The following is a 20,809-nucleotide window of genomic DNA, read 5'->3' as shown; positions in this document are numbered from 1 at the left end:
GCCCCTCCACTCCCCTCCTCTCCGACCAAGTCCCTCGGTCTCTTCCACTTGGCTTAGACCCCGAGGTGAAGAGTTGTACATCCTTTCCAAAATTTTTATCGGCATGAATTATGACAACTCTGGATATTCTTATTGTCCGTTCCAATGGCCGGCCCCGTTCTGAAGCCTCAGTTCCTGGCCTCCCCTGCTTCCTGCGGTGACGAGCTCCGCAGTGCAGCTGAACCCGGGCTGCGCTGGCACCGAGCGATGGCTTCGGCAGCCGGGCCACAGCCCGTGCGTGTGCAGAGAGGCAGCACTGCCCTGCTGCCCGCTGCCACCCCGGGGCACAGCCAGTGCGGGGCTGGCACCCCTCAGTGCCTGACCCACTGGGAATGACCAAACCCAAACCCCTCTGCCCCAGCCAGAACGAGATGGTTGCCCTGCCAGCCCTCTCCCTCCAGATGAGTGGAGTGATGCTGAAGTCCCACAGATCTGGCAAGGAGATGTCTCCCAACAGCTGAGCATCCACAGGTGGTTTTGGGGAAAGTGCACACAAGGCTCTGGCTGGGATCTGGAGGGACAGATGAGCCCCAGCATCCCCTTCCCCAGTGGCGTGCGGCTGCTCAGGGGTGTGGGGGTGGGTGGGGATGTGTCCCTCCGTGCTCTGCTGCTTCTCACTGCAGCAGAGCCCCTTCCCAGGGAGGATTTACCTCATTCCATCATTCCATTACCTTGTTCCACATTATATGTGTCCTAATTTATTCATGTAATCTTCCTTCCTTCCTTCCTTCCTTCCTTCCTTCCTTCCTTCCTTCCTTCCTTCCTTCCTTCCTTCCTTCCTTCCTTCCTTCCTTCCTTCCTTCCTTCCTTCCTTCCTTCCTTCCTTCCTTCCTTCCTTCCTTCCTTCCTTCCTTCCTTCCTTCCTTCCTTCCTTCCTTCCTTCCTTCCTTCCTTCCTTCCTTCCTTCCTTCCTTCCTTCCTTCCTTCCTTCCTTCCTTCCTTCCTTCCTTCCTTCCTTCCTTCCTTCCTTCCTTCCTTCCTTCCTTCCTTCCTTCCTTCCTTCCTTCCTTCCTTCCTTCCTTCCTTCCTTCCTTCCTTCCTTCCTTCCTTCCTCCCTTCTTCCCCGATTTTCTCCCTTTGTAATTTCTTCCTTCACTTGCTCAAACATTCCTCCCTATTTTCTTCCTTTGAAAGGTAGACAGGCCTCTGGCTGGATCTAGCACTGATGAGGTGAAAGGGGATTATTCTCCTGATAATCACTGGGATTTATACCACACCGCAACTTCAACTGAAGGAGGAAACAAACACAATTCAGACATTACCTCCAGCTTTCCATGGAGCATGGAAATGCTTGGGGTCATGCCAGGGGAGAGAGGCAGAGGATGGGCTAAGAGGGTCCAGCTTCCTCTCCCCTGCCGGGCCCCACAGGCACTGCTGCAGGTGGGCATGGAGGGCAGAACCCCATAAACCCCAAACCTGAGGTGAGAGCCACTCCCTGGGCTTGCTTGGTGCCTCTTTGCGTCACTGCAGGCTTGGGCACTCCCGGCTGCGGGGCCAGCCTGACGCCCTGATGGCCCTGGGGACACCCAGGTGATGCAGCTGGCTGCTTGGGAGGGTGGCACATTCTCTGTGGCCTGGCAGGTGGAAGGGAAGGAAATGAAATGTGCTGAGACACCAAGCCAGGAGGGTGCGACCAGTGCCGCCCTGCCACCGGTGGCACCAGTGCCACCCTGCCACCAGGGAGCTGAGGCTGTGGGCAGAGGCTGGATGGGGTTGGGAACATCACTGTGCAGAACAGGACAGTGGGACAGAGGTGTTAGGACTGCAGGGCTGCAGAGGGAGGATCGGGGCGGCAGGCAGGGAGATGATGTATATGATATAATGTACGTCTGCCGGGCATGTGATTGCTGGTGCTGCCTGGGAGGGATGTCACACAGCCTGGGGACAGGCACTATTTACAGCCAGTGAAGCCACAGCACATTTCCTGTTTTTATTTCTGGGTCCCACAAATCCCAGGGACAAACTGGAGAGTGTCAGAGAGGCTCTGCAGCTCCTGGCTGTGCTCTCACGTCCTTCTGCAAACCAACCTGGTAACAATAAAGCCTTTGTATGAAAACCACCGTGTTTTGTAGGCTCCAAAGTGCCCTTTGATGACAAATGCCTTTGCTTAATAGTCTCACCTTCACAGTAAGAGCTGAAGGGAACACAAATACAATCCCTGGACACTGTAACTTCTAAGCAAATATATACATATATATAGCATGGGTAATATATGGGCTTTCATAAACACCAACACTGAAATGCACCAAGTAGGCAGAGATGGAAACCATAACAACCAAAGCACCAGGACAGTCACGAGATACAGAGAAGAAAGAAACCACATGGCAATAGATGGTTTTCTTCTAAGGCACTCAGATGTTGTGCTGAATATGGCCTTGGGGCTCAGCCACCAGACAAAGGGCTGTGCACGGGTCCCATGGCACAAGCAGCCCTTGGCACAATTCAAGGGCTTGTTCATGGAAAAAGTGTGTGTGTGTCTGGATGTATTTACCCTTGCAAGAAACTAAAGAGGTAGAAACCAATGAGTTCTAGCTCAGAATCCTGTCATGTCCTCTTGCAAAGGTAAAATTAAAGACATCGGCGTTGCCCCATGTAATTTAAGTTCAATTGTGTATGCGTTCTGTGTTTTCTGTGGTTGACATCCTTAAGTGATGACTCTGAATTTTCAGCTTGAGACACGGATTTTCCGGGGTGTGCAGAGCACCTACCTGCTAACACCACTTGTGGCATCTGAAATTACACTGAATCACTAAATGCTTCATCACATCCTGGGACTGGAATTACACACACCTGCAAAAAACCAAAGAAAAACTCCCCAAAAAACCCGAAGCAAAAAAACCCCCAAACCCAAAAAAGCCCACAAAAATGGAAGACACCATGATTCATGCCCCAAAACATATTTGCTTATGCGCTTAACATCTTGTTTTTCACTCTGGGAGGAGTTTTTTGTGGATTTGATTCTTGTTTCTGAGCCTTTACTGTTCACTGAAGATACATTTTTCTTTATTTCCCTCCAGCAATGAGAGCTGGAGATTTTTTGGTGGTTTGGTTTTTTTTTTTTTTTTGGTAAATGCAGATGAGGACCCCCTTTCCATCACAGAGCTTCAGGGACTGCATTTGGAAGAACCAAATGTCATGGAAGATTGTAAGCTTGTGTTTTGACACCCTTCAAGATATGCCTTGTATATAATCCCTTTTATAGCAGCATGAATAACGTCGGGCACAGAGATCTGTGGAGAGCAAACAAGCTTTGTGAGGTTCAGCGGGCCCAGATCTGCCTCTTGTGGACCTTAATGAGGATGTAAAATTGGGTTTTAGGGGTGACCACATCATTCATTGTCCGTGAGCCTTCCCAAGCACACAGCACCTAAACCCCCAGGTATCACTGCTCCATTTAGAGGCCTGAACTGCAGCTGGTCCATGCTGGCAGAGCAGGGGGAGCTGGCCTTTGACACATCTTGGGCTGATTTGCTCTGTGTACTTTCTTCTATTTCCTCAGCTCTTCCTCGTTGGCAGGTGTTAGTAGCTAATGGAATTAGTGCTGCAGTGAGGGTGTGCTTCAGGACACCCGGACAGCCCGGACCAGGTCAGGCTTGGCTCCAAGCTGGCCATGAAGTGGTGGCTGTCACTGACTCTTCACACGTCCACAGGGGTTCCCAAATGATCCTGCCACCCTCTCTGCACAGCACCAGGCTGCAACTCACCCCCCAGCAGCACAACCCCAGGCCTCTGTCGTGCCTGAGCTTGCCGAGATACCATCTGGAGATTGCACACCTAGGGATGAGCACAAGCGACAGTGCTGTGCTGAACAAGGGCTCTCAGCAGAAAACAAACCCAGGGAAGGCTGGCGTCATCCTCTCAAGCCCTGTCACTACTGAGCCAGAAGCAGATGCAGAGGAAAGCTCTGGCTCAGCGTTAGGCTGGGTCACTTTGCTGCACGGACCCAGGACTGGTTTCCCAGTGAAGTCATGCTCCAGTCTGTCACTCACCCAAAGGAAGCCTCTGGGTCATCCGTGGTGATATTTGTCTGCAGCTCTAAGGTGGCTTTGATCTGCTCTCCTGACAGATGAGCATAAACAATTGTGTTACTGCTCCTGTTGTCAGGAGTCATCGCTTTGTTAACAAATAGGGAAATTGGAGCCTTCACTGTAAGGGTGAGGAGCAGCCTTTCACTGGCACCTTCACGTCCTTGTGCCTGGCTTGGGCAATGGGGGGAGACTGCCAGGGCCAGCAGCTGCTGCCTGTCCCTGGCACACCAGGCTCATGGGCTGGGTGAGCAGCCAAACCCTCCTCAAGTCCATGAGGAGCCATGGGTTACAAACATCAATCCCTCCCTGCCACACCAGGGATGGCTGTGGACATGGATTCCTGATGGAAGATGTGGACTTGCATTATGTTTTGCTGACAAATCCCAGTTTTGTCATTTCCTCTGGGTTTCTCCAGGGTCTAGTGAGGGATCTGTTTTGGATGCAAGGTGTCATGTTGCTGCCAAACTAACAGGAGAGGACCCTTCAGAGGGCACTGGTGGGAAGCACAATCTGTGGTGTGCAATATCACTGTAGGGATGGAGGGTTTTGAATGCACAAGGGAAAAAGTTTCTTTTATTGTCTTTCTTTTATCTGTCCTCAAGACAGAAGCACTCAAGACAGTGCTTCACATTTCTCATATCACTGGGGCAGGAAGAAGAGGCATCTTACAGTATTGTACTAGAAATGGTCACAAAGGAGTTTGCAGGAGACAGCAACTTAGTTCCCACCATCTCCTGAAGGAGCAGCATGTGCTTTGGGTTGGCAGTTCCTGTTTGCCACACCTGCCAGATATCTGAAGGCTGCCCAAAGTAACCAGGAAGCCCCTCGTGTGCAATCGCTTTGCATTCAAAAACAAAGATAACAGAAGTGGGTGCACAGAGAGCTGGCAGCTCTGAAAAACTGGGTGCTAGTGCCTGAAAGCATTTGTGACTTTGTCATCTGAGGAGACAAGGAGGGCCACGGAGTTACTGCTGCTGAACAGACTGCTGCAAGTGAGCCGAGCCCTGGCGACTGGCAGGAAGCTCCTAGCCCCACACAAATCTAAGTCAAGGATGGCAGCTGACACCAACCTGACCCTGCCAGCTACCATTGTCCTCTCCAGCCTTGCTGAGCAGCAGAAAGGCCTTGTCACGGTCATACATCATCCTCACTGGAGATTCTTGGTTTTCCATACAAAACCCTCCTCTTAAGCAGACAGCTGAGATACCAGCATGAATTCCCACTCATCCTGGTTCACCTTACATCTCTGGAGCCCCAAGAGTCTGTAGAGACACGAGTATTCACTGGCTGTGCCCAGTGCAGTAAAGAGGCATCTTGGGAGCAGAGCCAAGCTCCCCACGAACCTGTTAAGAGCTTGGTTACTACTTCAGCTGCATCCTGCTAAAAATGCTTAAACAAAAAATGAAAAGCGAAAAGAGGACATCCTGTACAAGCATCATTCTGGTGGATTTATCCATGAGAGTAGCTCCCCGAATAAACTCCTTCGTAGAGTCTAAATTGTAGAGAAGGTGTCACTCAGGCGTCAGATCGGCGGAGAGCAGCACTGCACACACTCACTCGTGGTGCCGTGCTACAGCTGAACCTCGCTGCCTTTGGTGGGTGCCATGAGCCTGTGGAACTTCCCTGGCTGCTCCTGCTGCTGAGCACCAGCTCTCTCTGAAAACCACCTTCACAGTCACCACTTGGATTGGGAAAACATACCTGAATCCAAAATATGCTACCTTACAATGAAGGATATCAGCAAAAGTGGCAACAGTTCAAAGAATCCCTAGAAGGTGCTTTCTCAAACTTCAGTGACTACCACCACCACCATACTCACAGTACCTATTAATGCTAAATTAATTAAATCATAGAAGAATGGCACAAACTACTGATTGAAGTTATGTGGGGACTGAAAAAATGAGATGCTGAAATCAAACTTAACTTCCTTCTGCACTTTGCACTCAGTCTTTACATCCCCCGTGCATGTATTGCACATCCTCCAGTCACTGAGTGTCCGACACTGCATTTTGGAGCTCTTTGCAACTGCAGCCTACAAGTGTCTGCAAACACGTGCCCCTTCTGTGATGTGTCAGTCAGCTCAGCTGTCAGGTAGTCTCAGATATTTCATATGGGACTTTGTGAAAGGCTTGTGTTGCTGCCAGGAATCACCAGGCTGGGAAAGTCAATGTGCCTTGTAGACAATAAGGAAGAACAGAGGAAGAACATTGCTACCTCCATTTTAATGTCAAACTCCAAGTATCTCCAAGCCTTTGAATTCCTGACAAGCCTCAGGCAGTCTACGGTGTCTGATCACAGTTAATGTTCAGCTCTGTGGCTGAAGAAACAGAACTCCTCTTTGCTAGGTGAAGAGTCGGATTGTCAAACCCACCAGACATAACTGGGGGCAATTACAGGTCAGAGATGTGGGTATGGGGAAGTGCTGGAATGCCCAGGGAGCAACAGCACAAACAGGAACAGCCCTCCTGATGTCTAAGCTACCACTAGCATGAGGGACAATTTAAAGAACCAAAGTAATGAGAGGCTTGTGACACGTAACTGGTGGTCTTGGATGGCAGCAGTGGTAGGGTTTGATTTTGAAGAAATCAATTCATCTTGCACATTTAATGAAGGAAGAATCTGGCAAAAAAATAGTTACATAAACACCTCACTGAAAATTGCATCATGGACATATTAGGCATGAAGTCATGTAGATTTTCTAATTTGCAGACCTTTGCCATTGCAAACGGGGTATTCCTGAAGCACGGTTTCCAGTGGGCAGCTCTGGATATACAAATATGCTCACAGTTGGGCACAGACACATGTATGCATACGTGCACTCCAGTACGTTGGGCTACAAGATGATACACTGCTTAGAGCTAAAACCAGCTTCTGTGCATTATATAAGAAAGGTTAAGAGCGTTCATATACATTCCAAGACTTGTGGTTCCCCAAAATGGTGTGCCCTTACAGAAAATGAAGGGTTTACTCAAGCCCAACAAAAGTCCTTCTAGGATGGGTTTTGAGCTACAGCAGCCACCCATCCTTTTTAGCAATACATAAAGAAGCCAAATGTTTTTTTAACTTGGCCTATCACAAGATTTGTGTCCATAGACATTCTTGGAGCTGAATTCCCACTGAAGTAAGCGACAACTTCACACAAATGGGCTGCAGTACCTGGGCCTAAATATTTAACTTCTTAGTCAATCTTCTAGAACAGTTTTAATGTTTGCAGTTGTAAACTCTGGGAAAAGCTACTGCTCATGTACTTAAAACCAGATGGACTTAAAGCCCACACCCAGAGAATCGCTGTAACCCCACAGCTACACCCAAGCTGGTCCCAGCTGTTCCCCTTACATTTTAGAACACATCACCAGGATATTCTGAAATAAGGTCTACCAACACAAGGTGTACGACTCTATTTGCTTGATATGCAAAAAAGTTGTTTGCACCTAATTTTATCATATATCCACCTAGAAAACATTTAGTTTCCCAGGTCATATGCCCTACTTAAGTTTGAGGGTTTTTAAAGACACTAAAGAAAGAGGACTTTGGCTATTTGCCCGAGATTTCTAAACATCCTGAAGCCCAGTGAGAAGAGCTACTTGATATCTCAAAATCCTTGTCTAAAGGTCACTGGTCATATACAGATCATTGGCACAGGCAATTTGCTTTAATTACTGTTTTGGGGTAATCTTTGGGCTGGCTGATGCACCCCTACAGCTTCAATCCACATAAGCAGAAAGCATCTGCAGCACAAGCACAGCAGATCCTGTCAGAAATAGGAGATCCTAAATATGTAGCTTCTCCCAATGGATTGCAGATGTGGTTTCAGCAGTTTCCCTGACTGTTGTGATTTAGAAAAGCAGGTTTTCCCAAGTCATCCTGGCTAGAGCACTGCAGAAGGCCCATATTTAATCAGGAGCTTGGGCAACACAGGGGCTGTGCACACCCCTGTGAACCTATCTGCAAAGGAAAATGTTTCAAATCTGTGTGTGCTTGATCCCAGGGCTGACCATTTGCTGTTTCCACTGCTGCTTTGTCTGTTCAGTGTCACAGTAGCTGCAGTCAACACAGACAGTTCTGTTCTGATGCCCTGTGTTTTACTGCACAATGCAGAAAATGTAACCTGATAACGCACAAAAGGCATTTGGCATCTTCTCTTTTCAGCACGAACAGTGTTATTGTTATGGGCCATCCAAAACATGAGTCAGCCTGCGGGGACACAGCCCTGCAACTCACCGAGCAGCAGAGCCAGCGTGGGCTGCAGAGCTCAGCTCGGCTCTCCCTGCAGATGTGCTGCTCTCCCTGCAGATGTGCTGTCCCGCCAGCGCTGACTCGGACTCCTACCCTTTCACTACTGCTCTTCTTTAAAAAGGACAAGTCCTTCAGGTGTTTGTGCCACTATCAGACTGATGGGTACCTTGTTGTACAGTAATTGGTTAACTTTATGTGGCATGTGGTTTCATTCAGCTGATCTGGACTCTGCTGCAAAAGCCAGGCACACCCTGGCCTGACAGGAATCACGAATCCCCTTCTCAGCCAAAGACGCTCGAGAGAACATAAACCAGACTGGGAACCAAGAGGCCGATGGACTCTTCCTTTCAAAGCTCTCGAGACCCTTAATCCCCATGCATCCTTTTTCCACACACTGCTTTACATGCCTGATTGAAGCCCAAGTGATTGAAATCCAATTAGCAAAGGGAAGGGAATGTCCAGGCACTGAGATCAGGACGCCTGTTCCTGTAGTCACTTGTACTGAAACAACAAGTCAGGATCTTAAGAGCCCGCTGAAATGATAACTCGAGGAACAGCAGAAGGGACAAGGCCAGCAAGAAAGCCCAGAGAAAAACTGGCTGTACAGATAGACCAAAGGAGAAAGAAACAGAAAGAAACTGGTTAGAAAATGTCCCAACTTGGGGAGGTCTGTGCTGTCAGGGCTTCAGGACAGCTGTGGAGAATCTGGTGGAGTGTGTTTAGTATGGACATTGTTCTACCAGTGGGACCCAGTGTTGCAATGCTATTCTCTTCAGAACAGTCAAAAACGCCAGAAAAATGAGATTTTTATAGTGACATTACTCAGGCAATTTCCCATGTCATCAAAACGCATCTGGAGACTGGACACTGGGTAGAGCCCATTTCCTCCAGCCCTGCAGGGAGCACAGCTCATCCTGTGGCACAAAGCCGTGACTCCTCTGCTCCCGAGGGCCAGGACCCAGAGCCAGGTTTCACCAGGATCATGCTCAGTAGGACAGCCTTGCTGGCCTTTCCACAGCAAGGCTTTCCAGGCACAGTGCTCTGGAAGATGTGATCCCTGACTCAACACGGGATGCACATCTGGAGTTCAGTCACTCATTAGCAACGTTCAAGTCGGTGACTTGGAAAACAGGCAGGAGAGACAAAGGGAACAGCTGACTGTAAGAGCAGCTGGTTTATCTCCACTCACCTGGCCTGTGAGGTCCAGGGGTATCTGGGACACCCCTGTGATTGCCAGTCCCTCCCCTTCACCTTGCAGGCAGCCCCAGCTGTGTCCATGAACACTGCCAGGCATGAGCTGCAGCCAAACTCCCCAGCAGGGTTGTCCCACTGGTGCAGGTGGACAACAACTGGGACCTCAAGCCTGGTCTCAGGGAACAGCCATGCAGCCACTCAGCCCTCCTACCTGCCCTCCCACCCTGGGCACCAAGCAACACACACTGAAGTAAAGACACGGCACAGAATTTTTAAATAATTTTATAATTTCCTGATGAACTTAGTCTGTGAATAAAAAAAGAAGAAAAAAATGAACAAAGTGTTTATATTATCAAGGCAAAGTTGAATATAACACATTTTCTTTGCAATTTCATTATCCTGTCAGTAACATGACTCCAGCAATAAAACACATACAAGTTGAAGGCAGCGTGTGCACTTGCATCACGGACACCAATGTCTCCCGCTGCTGTCATCTCCAAAAGGAATTCAAGTACACTAGATCCCATCCCTAAAGCCGGTCTCCCCCTCCACTAAAGTGCAACAGGTCTCTTCCAAAGCAGATGAGGGGTCTATGCCTGTGGAGTGGATGGAGCATCCCACAGAATTTAACTCCACGGATGATTTGTGAACTTGGTGTGCAGCTCTCCTCATTCACTGACTTGGAAGGAAACAACAATTTACTGTTTTAGTGGGCTTGGAGCAGCATGTTGGGCTAGCACAGAAATTATTCCCCTGTTCATGGTCCCATTGGATTCGTCCTCCTCCAGCATCTGATCAAATAAAGGCATCTCACACTAAAGCCTCCCCAGTTATACTGTAACGAGCGTGTAATGAGGGGCCAAACACAGCCACCCCTGGGCAGGGAGGGAGGACTTGGCCTTGTCCGCAGGGAGCTGGGAAGATGGGGCAGATAGAAGGAATAATGTCTACTTTTAAAATTTGGCTTTGAATTTGGTTTTCAAGATAGCCACATTTTGTAACAAATAAGAGTATATGTGACCCATAGATCCGTTTTTTGCCAGTTTCCAAGTGAAAGAAACCAACATTTTGAACAAAAAGCCCTACCAAAGCACCAAGAACCTAATGGGAATATCTACTTAAAAGCAAACCGAACTGACCTGATTTTCAAGATCTGAACTAAGCTTGCAAAATGGGGACTAACAGCATATGGTACAGTTTGATAATTAAAATACATTCACTTAATGAAATTCTTTACCTACTGTCATAGGTAAAGTGATTTGTCAGGGTATTTTTGTTAACCTCACATGCCAGTTCAGCCTCATGTTGTTCCTTTTAAGCAATGCGAGTCTTTGATGCAACCAGAGCAGGAAGTGGCTGCTGGTCCTTTCCTGCCCTATAACCTGCTTGGGTACATGATCAACAGGTCAAGGAAAGGAAAGGAAAGGAAATAAAACTTTGATAATGAACCTACACACAACTACCTGCACCAGCTGATTTGCACTTGCTTGTGTCCCTGGCATCAAGGGGTGTGATGGAGAAAACAGAAAAGTTGGCCGAAGTGTTTGGCTCATTTACATCAGCAGTTCCCATCTTAGGGGACACCTGGTGCTGGTAACTGTTACCAGAAAAGATTATTTCCACAATACTGTTTCATTCTGCCCATTTCTGTCTTACACATGTACAGTATAAACCTGGGAAAGCAGGAATTTATACAGGGTTTGTAACATTTCCTAGGAGGCCAAGCTGCCTTGGACCTCAAAAGCCTGTGAAAGGCAACTGGTTATAATTATAAGCCCACAAATCCTTTTCCGTACAATCCCGAGAGGAGGAGTCATGGCTTTGTTGCTTCTTTACTTGAATTCCTTTTAATGAAATTTATTTTTATATATTTTTAAAACACATCTTTTTCAGTTCTACTACTATCTTTTTTTTCAACCCGACAACAGACACACATTGTTGGTAACTGCCCCAGCCTTAGGACCACACGGACAATATCGACAAGCAGAAAACAAAACAGGGAAGAACCACCCCTGAAAAAGTCAGGGGAGATACTGATGACAGGGTTACAGCACTCACCACACACACTGGAAAAAGTCAGGATTTCTGAGTTTATGCTTTTGACACTAAAAAGTTTTGAAACAGTTTTTCTCTTTTTTTTTGTTTTAAAAATAGTCAGCGAACACAGCCATTTTGTTCAGAAGGATCTGCTGTTGCGTAAGGTTCCTTCCATTTATGTGGAAAAAACAATTAAAAACATTGTTTTGTTTAAAAAAACCCCCTGACACTCCTCTTGCTCACCACGCTGATGAGAGGGGTCAGCAGAGTTGGCCTTGCCAGGCGCGACGCCCCGCGATGCCCCGTGCCCGACCCTCCCACCCCGCCAGCTCCGCTGGGGCAGTGTTGGTTATCCACAGCCTTCCACGTCCTCTCCGGGTCCCTCTTCCAGGGTGGCCGTTGAGCTGAGGAGAGGCTTCCTTTCAGTATCAGATGCCTTGATTGTACTCTTTCCCTTTTGCATTTCATTGGAGTCATTTGAGGGATAAAAGCGTTACGTACGTAGTGAAATTCTTGCTTTAAAATGCTATCAGTGCAGGACTCTACATCCTTTGTAAAGACCCCTGCAGTGGCAGCGATTGGCAATTAGTACAGGAGTGGGGACTCAACCCTGTCAACCCTCATCAGATGTAGAGATTTCCCAACAAATTGAGCACTAGCAGCAGAATGGGTGGGAATTGCAGGGCAAATGAAAAGAGGTGCCCCTTTGGTTCAAAACCCAGGGTTATCTCCACAAGATTTATGACATTTATGCTCCCTTGTGCAAATTTCAGAGCCCTGAAGTACCAGGAAATTTTTTAGAGAAGGGACGTTCCAGCCGTGCACCGAGAAACGGCACACATGGTTTCCGTGCATCACGTCGGACCTTCACCTTCCGTCCCCAGGACTTGGCAAAAACTGGCTACTCCAAAGAGGGTTTGGCATTTTCTGGAGTGAAAGCTGGTTAAAGGCAGTCAAAACTAGAGAGAATACTTAGAGAAGCTTAGAGCTTCATCTGGGAGCATGCCAGGTAATTCTTCTTCCAATGGCAAACAGTGCTCATGTCCTCACCCTGCAATTCTAGTGTTATGTCTTTTTAGTGTTTTACATGAGGCTGGATTCAGAGGCAAATATGGACTTGGACTCGTGGATATCATGAACAAGTGTGGTTGCAGTGTCAGCTTTTACAGTGTACATGGGCTTCAGGCTTCAGTTATTTTTTAGCCCAAACCCTGCCAAAATGACCTACTAAATTTTCTACAAACAGCTCCTTGAGTCCTTACATCTCTCAGCTTCTCTACAAATAACAGCTTAGAAGAAAAAAAGGTAATATTAAAGCAATTAAAACTTTCACAGCTCCTGTAGCAAATGGAACTTCATTCAACAGAAGAAAAAGCAAGTTTCCCCAGGGTTCCTGGGAAGGGCCCCTGATTTCCTAGAGCTGCTGCACTGCAGGACCACTGTGGTAGGAAACTGTCTGCATCTGCCTGACTGCTGACACTTGGGAATAAGATCTTAAAAGAGCAGTGGTGGGTTAGGCAACTGGATGAGCATTGCAGGGTATGCCACATATGGCCCTTCTGCCATGTGCCTCATACGCAATTCCATGACGGATTATGAGAATAAAATCCCCTTGTTGCCTTAAGGCCAATGGTGTGGCACTCCATACGAGTGAAAAGAAAAAGCTTTCAGTGGTCACATTCAGCATTAAATCGTGGCCAGCAGTACCTCTCAAAGCCCCTCAAGCTATTCACCACAGAATCTCTGTCGACACAGGATCAGAGAGATTACCTGAAACAGTTCGATGGAGATCAAGTCGGATCAAGACTGTTCCTAAATGAGATCTGCTCCCTCCCTGAAAGCACTTTATGGAGGTCTAAGATCAATCTTTAAGATGGCAAGCCTACAAGACCGAGGAGATAACAGTGGTTAACGAGAAAAATCGCCAGGGCCCAACAATTCAGATGGAAGGAATAGCAGGTGTGTGGCTGGCAGATAAAGGACCAAATGGCCAGTGTGAAAACTAGCCAGCCTTGACAAATCCTCCCTGGGAAGAGGCCGGGAGATGTGTAAACAGTGAGCTTCACCTGGCTGCTGATGCACAGATCCTGCACACGCTGTCGTTGACAGCACCAGGCCTTTGGCTGGGGCACTTTGAACTATAGAAATGCAGCCACAAGCTGAGTTAGAGATGCTGAAGAAGCAGCAGCACTTCCCTGCGATGTGTGGGCAAGGCAGTAAAGCCAGGGAATTGAAATAACAGCTCGAAGTGATCGCCCCTCGCTCCCATCCCCTCCCCCTGCCCCTGCCTCCAGCAGAAACGCTATCAAGGAACATCTCAGTAAGAGGTTTACAAGCAGGAGTCATTTGAACCATCGATAAGGGAAATTCCACAGCTTCTCACAGAGGAAGGATTGTTTTACAGCAGGGAACCAGGGCAGCTGGAGATTTGACCATATAAGTTAATGAGAGAGTCAGGAGGGGTGGCGGTGGCCGATGATGCTGGGCTGATGGCTCTGATGCTTTTACAGGCGGCATTAAATTCCTTGAGTGAGTAATTAGGGGTGATGAAGAAAAAGCAAGAGGAAAGATTTCAAAACAACAGCTCCTATCGAAACGTGCTGACTCAAATAATGGGACCGAAGGGGTGGTTCTGGGATGAGGCACAGCCCCGCAGTGTGTACAGTCACTGTCTGCACGCCTTCCGGCATTCCCCTCTTCCACACTTTCAGGTTCCCATTACTCTCCTCAGACATGACACAAAAAAAAGCTTCAGACACAGGCTGCTATTACAGGAAGAACTAAAGCTGCTTCTCCTGATTTGCAAAGCACTGGCAATTCAACAGTTGGAAAAGGTGTGAATCGCCTCTTCTTTGCAGACTTATTTCTTCCTAGACACCCTGGCTATGAATCCAGCTCCTTCTGCTGAATTATTACAGTAGAATCAATTGGGATGTGATTTATTTTAAATCAGCTCATTTTCAATAGAATCTACAGGTACATAAGGTTTCAGTTTTGCTCCATTTCCAGTGCTTGTTTGGAAAAACCTACAGGGTACATCTTCCCTTACTCAAACTTTTGCTGATCTCCTTTATGTTAGAAGTAATTGGTCACTTCTAAAGATAAAAACGAGGCGTTAAAGACCTACAGGGGAGCTGTGCTGTGGATTTGAAAGATATAAGAAATGCAGGTTTCTTGAAAGGGCCTGGAACATTTTCCTTAACATAACAGCCTAGTGATTAAGCTCAAAATGTAGTAAACCATATGGAATTAAACTGCAGACTCTGAATGGGAGGTTTACTGAGAGGATTCATAATTAGCTAGTGACTAGAAAACCAAAGTTTCTTCCACTGCTGTGTTGATATTTGGTCTCCTTTTGCCTTCCCCTCGCTCTCTGAAGTAATGTGAGACAGCCAAAGGGAACAACTCCTTTAAGGAGCACATGGGGACGTGTTACAGGGTTCTGTCCTGCAGATGCCCCCAGACACACGTAACCACTGGTAGCCAGGAAAAAACGTGTCTCCCCGTTAATGCATAGTCCAAGAATGAACACCCAAGTCCTACTCATAAAACAGGATTTCTGACTTGCTACCACAACGACAAACTGACCTGGTATTTCAGGTCATATTACCTATCAGCAGGAGCTGTAATGAGTGTCCAAGGTGGATGGGAATAAAACTAAGGCCTCTCATATACACAGAAGAATTGCACTGGTTTAAGTAAAGCTGTGATTTTACACCTATCTACTCAGCTGGGTGCCAACTCCAGCAGAGATGCTTCTCTTCATAAGGGTTATTGCTCTGAACTCAAACTCATTCCTTGTCAATGTAAGCTAAACCAAAATAAATTAAATTATAATTATAGTAAGAACTATGCTACTGATTTACCTAACTAAGCTTTAAAATTATATTTTTAAGCTAAATGATGCAATTTTCTCATTTACAGAATGCCTAAGATTGTTCTGATGACAGCTAGTGTTCACAAAGCCATGGCCTGAAAAACTGGACAAACTATACAAGTTAAAGCTGGGAACTGACCTGTTGACCACACCTGCCTGAAGGGAGAGAGCTCTCTATAAAGTAGGATCTTAGGAGACACAGACCTATGATGAGACACCTCATCTAAAACCCCCCAAAAATCAACAGATGAAAACAGTTACCTCAAAAAATGCCTGACCTAGCACTTCAGAGTCAGACCAGTGAACAATAAAAATCCAAGTTAAGTAAACAGAAAGTACCAGTATGCCTACCTTTTTTACCAGCTGCTAGATGAAATGACTAACAGGAGCAAGTAGGGAAACTTTCCTTTCCTCACTCTGCTATTTAAGAACGTAAGAAGCATTGAGACAGGCAGCAAGACCTGAGCTAGCTGATGCTGGCCAGCCATGAGCCATAATCAGGGCACACTCAGGGTTTGGTTTTAGCACTGTGAAATTCAGGCTTTCAGCTTTCATGAAAATAAAAAATAGGAAGAAGGTAAGAAGGAAAGAAGGAAAAAGCAATACATGAATGAAAGGCAAGGGCTACTCTTCTGCAACCTCACGGAGAACTAGAGCTGCTTGTGTTTAGTGCATCCCCTCTTCTTTGCTCAGTAGACTTGGAGGAGCTCTGCTTAGCTGCATCCAAAAGTCACCACCAACAAAGTCAATGGGGAGTTGGATTCTAAAGTAGAAAGGCAGTGAGAAGATGAGTACAAAAATGACTGATTAATCATGGACTGGAAGAACCTAGAGAGCATGTAGTTTTTAGAGGGGTTTTTTTTGCCTTTGTTTCCTTTGTAAAAGGTGCACCAGAAGTTTCTATTCCATTTTCTGTCCTTCCATTGCTCTCCACTCCCATGGCTCTGTGGACTGGCTGGGCTTGGCCAGTGGCGTGCTGCTCCGTGGGACTGGTGGCCGAGGTCACGACGACTCCTCGAGGGCGTTGACGACCTGCTCCAGGATGTCGGGGCAGTGATCCGCTATCTGCTGGAGGATGGCGTTGGCGAACTCCTGCAGCTCTGCGCTCTCCCTCTCGCCCTTCTCCAGCTCGTGGTGCAGCTGCAAGGAGCACACAGAGACACGGTCACTCCCTGCTGTGAGCTGTGCCCGCTGTGGGGCTGCCCTGCCCAGCAGGCTCAGCTACAGCACCGCTTTAGGAAGGAGCTAACAGAGGTGCGGTGTGCTGGGCACTTCCAGCACCGGCATCTTCCCTTGGTGACTCCCTCACCTGGAACTGAATGCTCTCCATCCTCTTTATTTCACTTTTTCATTCTACAGGACCAGGTTTGTGACCTTCCCAGTAAAGGCCATGTCCACATGACTTAACTACTCCTGAATACATTGTTCTATGATAAATAGGAGAAAAACTTCCCCTGTACAACATTTTTCTGAATGCAACCATATTCCAGAAGCAATACAGTGGCTTGCTAGTATATTGCTTTAAATAGTTTGACTTTTATTCATGAACAACAGGATGTTTCATAGGTCATTACTTCAGAATTATTCCTGATATGAAATCAATTGGAATGTCACATAATTATACATAATACACCCAGAGTTAATCAGACTTCTATTTTTCCTACAGAATTACTAATTTTCAGAAACTCTCTTTCCTAACTCAGTCATAAGATGACTACACACAGTTGCAGTGGAACATACACGATTTTTGTTTACTAACTCTGCATTTCCTGTTGGGTCATTTGTTCTTCAGATCACTGTAACTGGCTTATAACAGGACACAGAATTTCAAACTTTATATTATTCACTCTGTCTACAGTTTATAAACAGTTTCTCCCACAAGCAGTGTCCCAAACCATGTCACACAACATACTGGAGTATATGCAAACACAGCTTTCAGCTTCAAGCCTAATGCCATTGCCAGAATTAGGGGCCCACGGAGTCTTAATAAAGAGCAGGAAACATCTGCCTTCAGCAACCTGTTTATCTGCCCAGCAATTGATAAAGTCCATGCTGGCCTGTGAACTGTGCAAAATCCCAAGGAAGGCTGTCATTTGTGCAAGTATTTTAGGGGTTACTGTACTCACAGTGGTCTAAGGATCTCAGAGAACAAGCAGCATCCCTTACCAGGCCAGATGATATGGATAGATAGACTGGATAACCTTTCGAGCAGACAGCCCTGCCCTATACTCTATATCAAAAAACTCTTTTTTTTTTTCAGTAATAGGATTTTCTTCTCATGAAGTATATTCCCTATGAATATAAGACAAGCATATATGTAGCAGGTACATACACATAAGATGGATTCTGAAGCTTATTCCCAGCTTCTGAAGCCGAAGTTCTTCGTCATTTTGAGCTGCTGTGAGCAACTATCTTATTTGAACCTTCTTTTAAATTTTGTGTGGTTTTTAAAAATTTAATATTATCTGTCAGTTCTGTAACATTTCTTATTCCTAACTGATTAGTGTTTTTATTGGAACTCTACTATGTTAATATATGACATGGAAAGAATGTCAAACTGGCATTTTTCATGCCTGAAGGGATAACTGTTCATCAGTATACAAATTTCTTGATCTGTGTTTTGCATGTCCAAAACACTGCTCAATGCAGGTTTTAAAAGGAGAGAACTATCAGGCAGCAGCACAGCAGGGATCATTTTACCACTTTAAGAGCACAATGCAGTGGCAAAGGTTAGATTTCTACAATTAAAATTCTAATCAGATACAACAGCATGTCTCTGTTTAGTGATGGTATCAAACAAAGCACAGCAGATTGTTTCTGCAAGAAGCACTGCATAAAAACAAACAGCTTAAGAACGACTATGGAATAAATAAAAATGCTTTTTAAGGAAGCTATGGTGCAGGCTTCTATAGACAGAAGTGTGAGAAAGGAAATTAAAAGGGCAAGCGTGCTACACTGTTCCCTTTACTAGGCAGGGTAGCGTACAGTAAATTATTGGGGCTTTGCGTGCTGAATGTTAGTTTAAAGTGTCCTTATGTGCTTTGTTCCTACTGGCTGCTGTACTCACAGAACAGCCATAGGAATCCGAGAGGGGCTCCTGCCAAGAATCACAATGCAAAAGCAACCTGATCCCGCTCTGTGGAGTGCCATGAGCCGGGGAAGTGGGGAAAACGAGAGGGAGGGGAGCACTCCGGGCTCTGGAAGGGCTCTCGGGGGAGAAGGGGCGACTCAGCAGTAACCCCTAATGGCTCAGGAACGGCAGGCTGCGGCTGGGTGATTAGCCTGGTTCCAGCAGCCTGGCAGAGGTATTAGTCAGGAACTTGCAATGGATGGATAAGCCTAGGAAAGGTCCAGTCAGCAAGCAGGATTGAGAGGGTCAGAACAACCAGGCAGGAGTAGTGCTGCATATTAAAAGCCAGGGGACTGGGATTCAGGGACTACCTCAGAGTCTCGGGTTGCTGAGCCTGGTGAGATCCCAGCGATTCGAGTGGCCCCAGTTCCAGCAGCCTGCAAACCACCTCACCACTGGTGTGCTCCCAGGAATGCTCTGAGCCTTGAACTCTGAGACAGGGCTACCTTGTGGCTTCCTGGGCCAGCACAGAGATTTCACGGTGCCATCCATCAGAAGGGTGGGAGGCCATGGGTTGGGAGAGAGCAAGCAACAGGAGAAACGGCCAACATTATCATTCTCCTTTTCTTATCTGGCACCTGCAAGGGTCCTGAGCTCTCAGTCCATAGGAGGAGCACCAGGAGAGGGCAGTGTTAGCAGGGAAAGCAGAGGTCCTGCACCACCACCACCTGCCCAGCCAGCATCCCTCATCCTGGCCTTTCAACCAAATCCTCCAGGTGAAGTGCCAGAAAAGGACAAAGCAATTAAATTAATGAAATATAAAAGCACCTCAAAGAGACTGAACTTCAAAACTGAAAGAAGGTTGGTGGACAAGGGACAGTCCTTCAGGATGTTGTCTTCAGTGGGGCAACACTGAAACATCAGTGAAGTCTCAGTTTCTTGCTCTACTAGTCAGCATTTATGTATTTATGAGATTCCTTATAAAATCAAGATAAGCCCAACAAAGTAAGTTCATGCTAAAGCTAATAAATCAAATGCAATCAAACAAAAGTAACCAACTCAACCAGAGGAAGAAAATACTTCCAAGAAAAGAGATTTTGACCATCAAGAGTCCAAACGGAGATGGCTTTGAATGCTGAAGGCCAGCAACAATACTTTGCAAATTAGCACAGACAGAAAGTCTACACAGCTGGCTGGCAGATGTCTGTGATGAAACTCTCTTGGAAAAATAGCAATGATAGCCTTGAGTTGAGTTTGCTAGCTTCAGAACAGCTAGATTTAATAATGTGATTCCTACTTCAACAAAGACATCTCAATTGGCTATACGGCTGGTGGCAGCGTTTCTAGATCATGGCTATCATCTCCACTGACAGCACTCCTCTCGGAAGCAGCTGGGAGCAGCACACGTCAGTCCTCCTTCAGGAAAGGCCTTAATGGGGAGCATCCAGTTCTCAGTGCTGTAACTTGATTCACCTGCATGTTTGGAAGTCCAAATTTTAGGGAAGTTTCTCTGAAAGTATTAATATCACTTCTGCTCCTGGCTGCCTAGATTTTCCTCTTGTGAATGCAAGCTGACATGGTGTTACCTTCCCCATGCCATTTTTCTATGAAAATAAAGAAATGTGAACAATCCTTTTTTGTTGGCATTCCCAGCTGAGGATATGAGGAGATTCACATACTTGCCTCATAGAAATGATCAAAAATGAGAAGGCAAAGCCAGATATGTTTTTTGTCTAGTTGATGACAAGTAAGAATAGACAGCTCAGAAAGAAAAGGACAGCAAGGACCCCTGAAGTGCTTCATAGTATTTATCTTTGGACAGAAGAACAGAAATGGCCTTCAGCATCTCAGGGGAAAGAAAGCTTGCAGATAATCTGCAATAGATTCAGATACTTTTCAGCACTGCTGCCTTCCTTCCTGGGCTTAGAGCAAGGCATGATAGGAATACTTTTCCATTTATAGTTAAACTCCATCACTGAAAAAAAACCCCTAACAATTCACCATTAATTTAGCTTCTCTGTTCCAAGATATTTCAGAACTTATTTAACTATTAGTTGACATTCAGAGTCATAGGAACAATACATATGAAGATAACTTCATAGTTAAGAAATAGGATGCTATGGTTTTATATGCACACTGGGTGAACTGTGGTGCTGCTCCACAGAACCTTCGTGGCCTCTGCTTTTCCCATGATGCAAACAAGGCAAAATTAAGCTAAGATTCCTTAATATTTATTTACACCCCCCAGTGTGATTTTTGCCTCGTTAACAATTCCACAAAAACACTGATGAAAAAAGGCAAACACAGATAAACTGGTATCTCATCTTG

The 20,809-nt window shown here is 46.4% G+C and overlaps 1 protein-coding gene across 3 annotated transcripts in view; it reads right to left on the bottom strand.

Annotated features, from left to right (window-relative positions):
- Positions 1-9,763: 9,763 nt before the first annotated feature.
- ERC1 (ELKS/RAB6-interacting/CAST family member 1) overlaps positions 9,764-20,809 on the bottom strand; it is a 284,042-nt gene continuing 272,996 nt past the window's right edge. For all 3 annotated transcript variants that reach the window (XM_082280692.1, XM_082280694.1, XM_082280693.1), the window contains one exon: positions 9,764-16,551. In XM_082280692.1, coding sequence (XP_082136818.1) covers positions 16,414-16,551 — 138 coding nt within the window. In that variant the 3' untranslated portion in view covers positions 9,764-16,413. The remainder of the gene's footprint in view (positions 16,552-20,809) is intronic.

Source organism: Coloeus monedula (assembly GCF_965178545.1).
Source record: "Coloeus monedula genome assembly, chromosome: 4".
NCBI classification, from domain to species: Eukaryota; Metazoa; Chordata; class Aves; order Passeriformes; family Corvidae; genus Coloeus; species Coloeus monedula.
Note: the sequence above shows the minus strand (reverse complement) of the source record. Positions and strands in the feature narration are given on the sequence as shown.